At 47.6% G+C, this 12,102-nt stretch overlaps 1 protein-coding gene across 2 annotated transcripts in view; it reads left to right on the top strand.

The window, feature by feature from the left end:
* Positions 1 to 12,102, top strand: part of col4a4 (collagen, type IV, alpha 4) — a 32,912-nt gene that overhangs the window by 6,325 nt on the left and 14,485 nt on the right. For both annotated transcript variants that reach the window (XM_086216855.1, XM_086216856.1), the window contains exons 4-21: positions 2,972 to 3,043; positions 5,294 to 5,428; positions 5,554 to 5,598; positions 5,690 to 5,806; positions 5,917 to 5,985; positions 6,302 to 6,337; positions 6,416 to 6,478; positions 7,484 to 7,519; positions 7,728 to 7,769; positions 8,655 to 8,735; positions 8,939 to 8,983; positions 9,109 to 9,171; positions 9,377 to 9,421; positions 10,070 to 10,123; positions 10,694 to 10,754; positions 11,206 to 11,310; positions 11,392 to 11,547; positions 11,868 to 11,957. In XM_086216855.1, the coding sequence (XP_086072981.1) occupies positions 2,972 to 3,043; positions 5,294 to 5,428; positions 5,554 to 5,598; positions 5,690 to 5,806; positions 5,917 to 5,985; positions 6,302 to 6,337; positions 6,416 to 6,478; positions 7,484 to 7,519; positions 7,728 to 7,769; positions 8,655 to 8,735; positions 8,939 to 8,983; positions 9,109 to 9,171; positions 9,377 to 9,421; positions 10,070 to 10,123; positions 10,694 to 10,754; positions 11,206 to 11,310; positions 11,392 to 11,547; positions 11,868 to 11,957 (1,315 nt within the window). The remainder of the gene's footprint in view (positions 1 to 2,971; positions 3,044 to 5,293; positions 5,429 to 5,553; positions 5,599 to 5,689; positions 5,807 to 5,916; positions 5,986 to 6,301; positions 6,338 to 6,415; positions 6,479 to 7,483; positions 7,520 to 7,727; positions 7,770 to 8,654; positions 8,736 to 8,938; positions 8,984 to 9,108; positions 9,172 to 9,376; positions 9,422 to 10,069; positions 10,124 to 10,693; positions 10,755 to 11,205; positions 11,311 to 11,391; positions 11,548 to 11,867; positions 11,958 to 12,102) is intronic.

Below are 12,102 nucleotides of genomic sequence, written 5' to 3'. Positions count from 1 at the left end.
TATTAAAAATGTTAAAATAATGCAGGGGTCTTTGAAAGAAACTGCAGTCAGCAGCACGACAAAATCTGCTGTCCTGACCCATAAACACACAAACAGGTTTTCAATTCAGAAGAACAGGAGTAGCCTATTCATACGTACAAAACCATTATAATAAATACTGCAGCAGTACAGACTATCACCACTAGGACAGTGACTGAGACCAGGGAGGTGATGGATACCACAGCTGCAGGGATCCTGGAGATGCTTGGCTACAAGATGACCCAAACCCCATCACCCCCATGGAGAAGGAGGTTGGAGAACCAGATCAAGGAAACCCAGGGAGAAGTTCGTCGGCTCTCAGAGCTCCAGACCAAGATCAGGCGACCTGAGACCTTGGAGACTGCCAAGCAATGACTCACATCTCTGACTACCCACCTGACGAGATACACAAGGGATGCAGGAACCAGGAGAATAAATAGAATGTTCTCCACAGAACCATCCTGACTACAAGAAAGCCTACGACTCAATGCCACACACATGGATGTCCAACATCAATAGGACACTAAGCGCCTTCATCAAGAGTGGGGCTCAGGAGAGCAACTCAAAGCCAACTGCACAAGTTACCACCAGGTGCTGTATAAACCAAGGTGATGCACAATCCTTGCTCCTGGTCTGGATGGGCCTGAACCCCCTCAGCCAGATCGTCACTAAAATGCTACGGATGCTGGTTCAGAAGAGGGGCAACCATCAGTCGCCTTCTGTACATGATGACATCAAGCTGTACGCCAAGAATGGCAGCATTTCAGATATCCAGGACAGCTGCTAGAACCTTGGGTCCCACAGGCTAATGAGAACAATGGGGACACTGTAAGGAGGTCAGCCACAGCCAAACAGCTCCTCTGAGTCAGGCAGGTGTTGAGAAGTCAGCTCAGTGGAAGAACACGGTCCGAGCCATCAGCACATAGCACATCATCAGACACCCTGCTGGTATAATAAGCTGGCTAAAGGAAGAGGTACAGGTCATTGATACCAGGACACAGAATCTTCTCAGAATGCAAGTCCAGCACCCTGAGACTGTACACTAAGCAGGGCGGGGAAGGCTGAGGACTGATGAGGGTCAGAGCCACTGACCAGGACCAGACAAACCTGAGGATGCAGAGGAAAAGGAGGAGGAACCATCATGGGGGGACGATCCCCTGCAGGGCAGGAACCACATCCAGGTAGAGGAAGAGGCTGATATCAGGAAGGCTGGACTGAAAGACAGCGCAGAGGCTCCACTCATGGCAGCACCGGAGCAGAACCAGGACCAGATGGGTAGAGACCAGGGTCTAGGACACCAGACAGGACCCTGAGACAGTTCAGTACATAAGAGCAAGGTGTAAGAAGCCAAACCATCATGTGGAGCACCAGAACCCCGTGGCTGCATGGTGACAGGAACATCTGCTCTGTGTCTGGGCTGGAGGTCCCAAGGTCTGAATGGGAGATCCCTCCTAAAGTGGTGGAGAACGACCCAGCTAAGATCCTGGGGGACTTCCAGATCCAGACTGACTAACTGGTGCTGGCTGACCAAGCAGACCTGGTGCTGATGGACCACTGACATAAAGGTGGAGGTGATAGGGGAGAGGTGATAGATGGAGCATCCAAGAGACAGCAGGACCAGAAGAAGGAGCCCAGGAGCTGGAGGAGAGGACAGTGGTGCCACTAGGGGCTGTGACCCCCAAACTGGGAGAGCGACTCCAGCAGGGCGCATGGTCTAGTCTGTCTATGTCTTGCTCCAGGAGCCCATGTCTCACCACTGATACAGACCTTGTTGAGCTGGACAGCGTCTGAGCTGGTGTGTCTTTCGTGTTTGTGTCACTGGTCCTCATCTCAAGTCAGCAGCGTGCGGTCTGACATGGATTGAATGCTACTATTGTTAATGAGAAGAAGATGGAGGAGCTTCAGCCTGCAACACAGAACACTTGATGTTCGCTGCCTGTGGATTTCCAGGAGCGAGTTGGCCAGATCAGGATTGTGGAGGATCCACTACATCATTGTGATAACATTCCAAGTCTTTAAAACTCAGCTGAGATTCTTGAAAGGCTTTCTGGAAAGGAGAATGGATCCTTTAAGGTTGTTGTCAGGTGTACTTGGAGGTTGACGGCGTTTCGGTCGATTTCTGCCTCAAAAAGTGTTGTGGCTGTGTTTACCTCCACTCGAGGAGTCCGTATGGGACTTGTGAAGCTCAGAGTTCATGAGGTGTAAACACAAGTTCACGAGTTCCAGTTGAAAGCAGCGTTTGACTCATATCTGATGAACACAAGTCGCTTCACATCTGTTCAAAGAGTGTGTGCTTGAGAAAAAGAAGGAGCGTGATTGTCACTGATGTTATCACTCACACACACACACACACACACGCACACAATCAGCTGTCTGCTTCCTGAGATCTCCTGAAATGATTGTATTGTTTACATTTTTCTCTGTCTGTACATGAGTACACCCCAAAACTCAAGAGTTCTTCCATCCATCCATCCACCTTTACTTCTACCCATCCATTCTTGTTTCATCCATCAATCCACCTATCCTTCCGTCCATCTGTCATCCATCCCTTCACGCATACATCCATCTATCCATCCATCCGTTGTCCATCCGGATTGAAAAGGATGGACAACAGGATTGAAACTAAATTGAACTCTGCCCTCTTTTAAAAGTCATCTAGTAGACTTCTTAGCTACAACCTCCCTTTGTGCTGTTCACAGCGTTCAGCTCCCTCTGTTGTGCTGATTCTGAGTGTTTGGACTGCGGTTTTATTGTTTTCACTCAGGTGTTTTTATTCACGTGTTTGTGGGTCTCATGTAAGAAGTAGAAACACTTTTGCTTTGATGCTTCTCCTGATGACCCACTGGGAGACCCGTGACAGCCCTGAGCCCTTCTTTGAGAACATTTGGACTAAAGTGATGTCTTGATGAGAGCATGATGTCATTCTGATGTGTGCCGCCCCCTCACTCTCCAGGGTGACCAGACGGAGCCATGCGGTGGGCGGGACTGCTCTACCTGTCAGTGCTTCCCAGCCAAGGGAGCGAGGGTGAGTCTCCGCCCCCTAACACACAGCCCCAAAAACAGATCAATACATACATGTAGTTTCGTAAAACCTCTCTGATTGAGTGTCAGACTCAACACAAAGCGTCATGGCTTACACGTAGCGGGATGACAAGGGGGGTTGTCAGTACAGAATGTGGACAAGCAATAAAAAAAAGTGCTCTTCGTGTGGTTTGGGGTTCATTGACGAAATTTGACAAGGCTGAACGGAACGTGAGTCACGGGCCATCAGTGAGGATTTGAACTGTTAAATGAAAGATCTTAATGCCAGTGAGAAAACAATCAGCAGAACGATTCCCGTTGAACAGAAACACCTGTGAGGGAACCCGACTCGGGCTGGAAGTGACTGGTTTGTTGCCATCACAAACACAAACCAAGCGAGGAACGAGGTTATTACTCAAAACCCTTGAAAAATATTTGATACCATTTTCTAAACCACGAGAACAAATCAAGTCACCAAGTGTCAAGTCTTAGACCTGAATTTTTCACCAGCGAGTGCAGCCACCTTGTCGAGGTTCAAACGAAGTTGATGTTCCTTCACATCATCACCAAAGTGGGAGGGCACATCGCTACAGCTCCACCTTCCTAGCTTCCATTTTCCCACCCACATTATGCGGCGTGTAGCTCTGAATGGCGGTTCAAGAGATGCCAGGCCAAAGTGAAACTCAGTCTAAGAACAGCGAATGACCAGATTAGTTCCATCCAGCAGGTTCTACAATCTTGACCCCGATAACAGAACAGGAGGCTGACGACAACAACAGAGATGTCTCTGGTGCTGCGTGGTTGTCAGTTGGACTGTTTCTGACTTCATCTGGGATGAGAGGTGAAACGTCTTGGAGCAAACCAAAAGAGGTCCAGTTGAGTACCACACAGACAACTGATAAGAACCAGGACGTCCACTGACACCAACAGAGGCAGGAAGTGACCCGCACAGGTGCCTATGGGTTGGAAGTTAGATCGTCCAGAAGAAGACGAAAGAAAATGTCATCAGTTATTGCTTCTGTATGTCTGTGTGTGTGTGTGCGTGTGTGTGTGTGTGTATGCGTGTCTGTGTGTGTGTCTATGTGTATGCGTGTGTCTGTGTGTGATGTCATGCGATGTGACAGCTCTGATCTCTGTTAGTCTTCCCCCTGTCCGTCTTTCTCTTGACCCACTGATCTGTGAAATCACTGAGACAGACGCTTTCCCACAATCCTCTCTGCCTGTCTGCTGCACCCAGCTGTACAAACACACACACACGCACATAGACACACACACACACACATACACACACACACACACGAGGGGAGATGTTCCTGTCCTCTCCTGGATGACAGTCTGCTCTCGTGGTTGTTTATGTTTACTAATCATCAGATCCACCTGTGACTGGCTGTCATATTCATCTTGTCATCTCTGCCTCTTGTTCTTGGTGTGGTGCCACTAGCCCACCTGTCACCTGCCTGGCACCCTGCCCTTCACCGCCACCACCACTAGCTAACCAGCTGCGAGGTGCTGTGCTGCCGCGAGCGACTGCTTTAAGGGGAGAGAGGGGGTCTGCGTCCTGGACCAGGACTGGGAGATGGTTCCATAGGGGAGGAGCCTGCTAACTGAAGGCTCTGTCTCCCATTCCACTTTTGGGAATGTCGGTTTCTAGCTTGATAATCGTGTACTACGGCCGCTTTCTGTCCTGTTATTTAAAGTTGAATTTTGTTTTATCAACCTCACATGAGTCACATGATACTAGTGCTCTGTGTGTGCGTGTACGTGTGTTTGTGTGTGTGCTGTTTTAAAATAACATTCCATCTGAATTAACATCCTGACCGTCCAAGCTGCTGTTCAAACACACTCCCTGCCTGTGCGTGTGTGTGTTTGTGTGTGGTCACACTGCCCCCTGTGGCCAGTTAGAAACGATGCAGTTTTATTTTCATCAGAGGGAGGAGAGCTTTAGCCCGACACTGAATTTCACCGGGTTTCTCCTCATAATTCGGTCTGATCAGACTGCAGTCCTAGGTGGGCGTTACCAGAGAGTGAGTCATCGTAGTTAACCAATCACAGCGTTTGATGTCACTCTCCTCATGTTATGTTGCAGCGTTCTAGAGCAGCTGTGTCGTCTCAAACAACGACTCTGATTGGCTGGTTGGAATTCAAACCAGGACCGTATTCATGTTGTTGTCCTGTTTCCCGCCTTTACCCTCTTGAAGGAACCAGATTCTGGGAGGTTCTATACAGATATAATGGAACCGTTTGTTTCCTCTAGGGTGTTCCAGGTCCTCTCGGGCGTCAGGGCCCTCAGGGGCCACCGGGATTCCCAGGACCTGAGGGCCCACCAGGAGAAAAGGGTAGGCGTGGGAACGAGGGCCCAGCGGGAGCTACAGGACTGAAGGGGGATGTGGTGAGATAATGTTTAGCTTCTGATGGGTCAGTTCAGAAAAACAAGCATAGTTCTGGTCACATGTTTCTGATCCTGATACAAGGCCACACAGCTCCTTCACCAGCTCAGTTTGTTTGCTGTTTCAGGGAAGCGTTGGCGTTCCTGGTTTTCCCGGTTTAGAAGGGGTTCCGGTAAGAAATCCCAACCTTGTCGCCCCACTGATCACTTTCGTTGCATTGTGAGATCAAAGGTCAGACTGTCAGCATACGTTTATATGTTCAGGGTCACCCCGGCCCAGCCGGAGGTCCTGGTTTTCCAGGTCTGGATGGGTGTAATGGAACAAGAGGAAAGCAAGGAGATCCTGGATTTCCTGGAGAACAAGGGCCTGATGGTGAACTGGTGAGATTTCTTGCCTTACCTGAGCGATGCTCTGTATGTGTAATGGGCGGGGCCTTTTGAGGATATACAGTAGTTTGTTGTTACCATGGTAACTGTGTTTTGCGCTGCAGGGTTTACCTGGACTGAAGGGACTTCCTGGAGATCCAGTGATTTACTTCATACAGTACCCTGGAATACCTGTAAGAACACCTGTACCATAAATATACCCTAAAGTACAGATGCTCAGTAAATACACCTGTAAGTACATATGTACAGTAAATCTGCTTGTAATGGCACATGTAGGGTGTCTAAATTAAATATACTTGTCAGGACATGTGCTGTAAATGTGATTGTACCTGAGGAGCAGTAACATGAAGGCATAAAGGCTCCCAGATTATTAATGTTCACAGCACCACCAAGACAGCACTTCATGGTGCGTTTCAGTTGTCCTCTCGCTGCTTATTGATTATTGATCCGTGATTGTGTCAGTAACATTGCAATTTGTGTGTATTACAGGGTGACGTCGGGCCCAGTGGAATTCCTGGTCTCCAGGTGAGAACTAACAGACATTCATGTACCGACAGCTGAAACTCAACTGTTCCTCGTCTCTGACATCTCATGTGTCCACAGGGCAAGCAGGGTCTCCAAGGTCCATCTGGAGTTCCTGGTTCCACAGGCCTGGACGGGACCAAAGTGAGTCAACCCTGATCATGATACACATCCTAAAGCTGTACAGCCATGCGTGTCCTAGAGTTGCCAGGTTTACTGAAAAACAAAACAAAATCTTGTCATTGAGTATCATCAAGTTCTTTTCTGACAAGGGTGTACAAGTCCCCTACACACACACACACACACACACACGTACTGTATTCATACAGTCATGGATGTAGCTGAAGTGTCTGCTCCCAGACCAGCCAGAACTCGCCTCCTCCTGACTTGGATCACCACACACTTCTTCTCTGCTAAACTCCACAGCAGAAGCGGAGCCAGCACTTCCCCTGATTGGTCAGATACATTCTGATCCATCTGATCCTCCACCTTTCTGCTGCCTCTCTGTCACATAGTGACGGTGTGTGTGTTTTAGCAGAGCTCAGTGCCGTGGCGCCCTGCCTGAGCCGGACCACTGGGCCTGTGGACTAAGATTGTTCTGAGTATCTTTTGAGCCTGTACTGGACATTTACTGAATGTCTACTGAACGTGTACCGAGTGTGTACTGAGTGATTACTGAGTGTGTACTGGGTGTATACTGAGTATGTTCTAAGCGTATACTAGTAAAGGTACTCCAACAGAGGTTCCTCAGCCATAATTATTTCTCCATCACGCTGGAGGAGAGCACTGATATCAGAGGCTCCGCCCACTTACTAATTTCCAAACATATAGAAGATAATTCACTGTGTTTCATCAGTGATCAATACATCAATATATCGATCAGTTATTGGTACCAAGTGGATCTTTTCATTGTGACCTCGGAGTTCACCAGACTGGCACATCCAGTTAAACCAGTTCAGGTTCATCAACATATTCCAGCAGATGTGTTTCATGCCTCCTTCTGATTGGCTGTGTGGCCCCTCCCTCCCTGGCTCGATCCAAGCCTGTGAGGCCCCCTGGGGAACCATGTTAGGGTGTCTCCATTTAATTTACTGGTGTGTGAGAACGAAGATTCCTTACTGGTAACCATGTGACCGTGTGTGTCTGCAGGGTCTGGCTGGTCTGCCCGGTTCCAGAGGTCTGCCGGTAAGTATCATCACCTTATACTAGAGATACACCTGGCTGCTGTTACTGTTGCGTGCTCCTGCACACGTAAGAATAGCAAGCAACCGTGCTGGGCCATCATTTTGGGGCCGTGACATCATCACAGCCATTTGTTTTTGCATCTTTCAATGTTTATCTTTGTGTGTCGCCTGCTTCGCGCGGTTGATGTTGAAGATTTTGTGTGTTCCAGGGGGAAAAAGGTCGATCTCTGCCAGGACAGAAAGGAGATGAGGTACAAATACTCACTCAAAACTATCCCTACCTCTTCAGTTACCTCACAGCAAGTGACCTGTGATGTCATCACTAAAGGGGCGTGTCCAGAAGATTCAAGAAACACAACTGTTAACACTGCGCACAGAACCTCTTAGTTGCCTGTCTCCCTTCACACAGTACTACTGCCACTACTACACGTAGTACTTTTCCTACTACTACTATTATTATTTCTATATTAACAGGTTCAAGTCTATAAAACACAGCTAAAGTGAAATAAAAGGGTTAAACTAAAGTGAAGGAGCTGCTGTGGTACCAGTTATGCATGTTGTTCAGTGTCCAGCCAGCAGAGGGCCTGCAAGTGTCTGTTCTGGTCAGAGGATGAGAGACTGGAGGTGGTGCGACAGTCGAAGTTTCACGTTGTGGTCTTCGATTCTAATCTTACACTCAAGGAACCCATTAAAAAACAATCCTCAAATATTATAGGTTGAATTACCTCATAAAGAAAAATACCAGTGGAACAGATACTAGAGACTGTAACAGAGTGATGTGGGAGGCCCCACACGCATCAGTGGCGGTGACACCCGCTGATCCTCCACAGAGACGTTGGAAGGCTGAATTCAAACCAGTCCCGTATTTAAATCGATGCCCCTGCTGATGAAGTCATGAAAGTGAACTCTCATAGATTTACACAATAAGATGAAGTGAAGGAAATAAAAGATGTTGCAAAAAGAAGGTTGCCAGAGGTGGATTGATCCTCGAGCTAGAGAGAGTACAACTGCAATTTGTGTAACAGCAACATAGTTCTATATTGTAGCGAACAGCAGTCTGCAGTACAGTATCGTAATGTGTAGTACTATACAGTACTGTATAGCAATGAACCTGCAGTACTGTGTTTCAACCACAGGGGGAGCAGGGCCTCCAAGGGCCTCCAGGGCCGTTTGAGTATGTCAACCCTCCTGAAGACTTGTACATCAAAGGAGAGCAGGTGGGTGGGGCCACAGTGTGCTTCAACCAATCAGATTACAGCTTACTTTTTCTGGTTACTGTGTTCAGCCATAATTATTCTGCAGTTCCTGTTGTGAATCTGTTGTTATCATAAGGCTGTACTGTGTTTCTTTTACTTTTTTTGTTGCTCTGATTCTAAAGTTTTGCTCCTGGTTCTGATAATGAGCTTTGTTGGTTCTTCAGGGTCAACGAGGGCTCAAAGGTGTCTGTGGGGTTCAAGGGCTGCCGGTAAGTCCAGATCAAACCACTGGTTCAGCCGGCTCAAGGTGGTCCGGAATACTGTGTTCCACTGAAAGAAAGATCTCCGGAGCACCTAAAAACAGGGTTCTGCTAATACTGGTGTGTGGTTTCAGGGTTTGGATGCTCTTCCTGGAATCAAAGGGGAGAAGGGGATTGTGGGATTTCCTGGACCCAGGGTGAGCTCCATCTTAACTATAATTAGCTGTTCTTAGTTTTGAAAAACCAGGTGCAGATTTTTTTTTCCGAAAGCCCTGATCCCGTTCAGACAGATAGGTACTTGCACCTGGTTGTTCTCCTTGTGATAGGTTCAACATGGGCTGATCAGCAGAACCTGGTTCAGAAACATAACAACTGACTCTGAGGTGTGTTGGTGGTTTGCAGGGGTTCACTGGAGGGCCTGGCTTACGTGGTCAGAAAGGATACAAGGTAAGTCTGTGAAACACAGTTGTTTAATGAAGAAGGGTCAGAGATCAGCTGTGAGGACTGTTGGGGTCAAAGGTCAGTTATTTATCAGCAACCACTGTTTTATTTGATAACTTGTAGTTTTGTCTTGTTCCTATGACAGTCTCTCATTGTCAGTAGAACCAAATGAACTTATGGGTTGATAGAAATGGGACAGAAACTCCACGTTTTGAATCAAAGGTTCCTGTCAATCGTGATTCCGTTGAACTAGAGTTTCTGTTTATCAAAGGTTCCAGTGTATCAAAGGTACCCGTGAATCAAAGGTTCCCGTGAATCAGTGGTTCCGGTGAACTGGAATTCCTGTTTATCAAAGGTTCCAGTGTATCAAAGCTACCTGTGTATCAAAGGTACCCGTGAAGCAAAGGTTCCTGTGAATCAGTGGTTCCGGTGAACTAGTGTTCCTGTTTATCAAAGGTTCCAGTGTGTTAAAGGTACCTGTGAATCAGTTGTTCAGGTGAGGATCAGTGTTTCCCATGTGACAGTGAAAATGGTTCTCAACAGTTCTCTTCAGCTCCAACAGATAACACCAAGAGCACAGATCATCATCAATCACATGGCAACGTTCTCTGGTGGACACATGTTTAGATGTTATGTGGGATTGTCTACTCACAGGGGATTCAGGGAAGTCCAGGTCTTCCAGGTCTGATTGGACGAGAAGGTCCTAAGGTCAGTTTTTCTGTTTGTTTATTTGTTTTTATCTGTGAAAGTGCAAACATCAGGGGGTGTGGCCTAGGAAGCAGAATGACAGGGTTAGTGAGGTCACTTCAGGGTCAACCCAAAGTTTTCTGTACTTCAATCTCCGCCTACAACCCTTTGACTACTCATGGTCGACGTCACCATATATCCATTGCTAATTTGACCTTGGTTTCCATCCTGGGTGGAGGGAATGATTGACAGGTCTCTGCCCCACTGACCGTGTCTCTATGTATGACAGCGCTGCTACAGCTGAGGGAATCACGCTAATATTGCTTTGTATGCCATGACCCCGCCCATTCATGACCTGCCAATCAAAGGTGACTCCTGCTCAACAATGAACAGTGAGATTAAAAGTCTGTTAATATTTGCGGCAGCAGCTGTGGATTATGGATTCATATTCACAAAGGTTTAGAGTTTGTTCCCCTTGACTCCTCCTCTCCATGCTGCTGATTGATCATCTAGTTTTGGCTCCGCCTCTTTCACCAGCAGGTTGCATCACTTTTCTTTCTGTGAATAAGACATTTGTGTCTCTGTCCCCAGGGCATGATGGGAGATCCAGGTCCTAAAGGCCTTCCTCAGGATGCAGAAATCACCCATACAGGTAAGAACACCAGCAGTGTCTGATCCAAAAAAGACTGAGAAATATACCATTCGGACCAGAACCAGGACCAGGAGATGGCGGGGTGATCATCCTTACCTAAACCCAGCTGTTGTGTCTTTGCTAACATACGTCACATTTGTCTTGTCTGTCACGTCCAAATCATGCAACCGAGGCATGATAGATTACAGTCCCCTTTAAGTCATGGCAATGAATGACTAACGTCAAGAATCAGTTTTTGTTTGGTGCATCAAGCTTCATAATGTTGGGACAACATCTCGTCTCGATCATCATGAGTCACTTCAAATGAACTTGAAAGGAGATGAACATAAATCAAGTCAGTTATGTGTCACTGCAACAAGCCAAACTTGAACAGAAACAGTCCAGGCAATGCCGTTCAGCAACAACAACCTGTTCCAAGAACTTTTTGTGCAATGCTGATCCTGTTTTCAAGGTGACGTCGGGGATCCTGGAGCTCTCGGACCACAGGGCCCTCCAGGAAATAGGGGGGTGATGGGACTACATGGCCCTCCAGGGGCCCCTGGCAGATCCATACCTGGTCAGCGGGTCTATTTATGTAGGAATGTTCTAGTCTGAAAATGTTTACCAATGTGAATCAGGTTTTCTGTGGGCTCTTCAGGACCGGCTGGAGTTGAAGGTCTGGCAGGTGTTCCAGGCTCCAAAGGTGAGAGAGGAGATCCAGGTCAGGTGTTTAAAGATGGACCAATGCCTGGAGAACCTGGAAAACCAGGACGCCCAGGACCACGAGGACCAAAAGGACAACAAGGGAGTCCAGGTACCAGTACATCCCCAGGGTCATCAAACCTGTGATGTTACACTTAGGCACACAGCCACTCATTTGAGCTCCAAGCTCTTCCAGAGACTGTCAAAGTATCCTTTCACAACACAATGAAGAGCTCCTTGAGTCTGATGAGGTGGGTGGCGCCGTCGCCACCATCAGTGTGTGGATGAACACTGTTTCAGTCCATTTAGTGTTTACACCTGTTATGTCACATTTGTATTGCTTGACTTCTTTCAGGGAAATTGTTTTTATGGTGTCATTCTACCATAACTGTAGTCTTGATGCACCTGCTGACATCAGCCTTTTATCTTCAGGTTATTACTGTATTCCGGGATTTCCAGGAGAGCCCGGAGAACCAGGCTCCCAGGGGCCACCAGGGACCATGGGTTTCAGGGGGTTTAAAGGTCAGTGCATGGACTCCAGCTTACTTCATAATTGATAAAAACATTCATGAACCAATGAGGGCGATTGCCAGTCTGCTAGTGACATCACCACGAGGTCATTGTTATGTCACTTGTGTGTCACAGAGCTTTACTGTCAATCATCCGG

Source organism: Aulostomus chinensis, chromosome 10, assembly GCF_037954235.1.
Source record: "Aulostomus chinensis isolate RoL2024-O1b breed Wild chromosome 10, RoL_Achi_v1.0, whole genome shotgun sequence".
NCBI lineage: Eukaryota > Metazoa > Chordata > Actinopteri > Syngnathiformes > Aulostomidae > Aulostomus > Aulostomus chinensis.
This window is presented reverse-complemented; position numbering and strand designations above follow the sequence as displayed.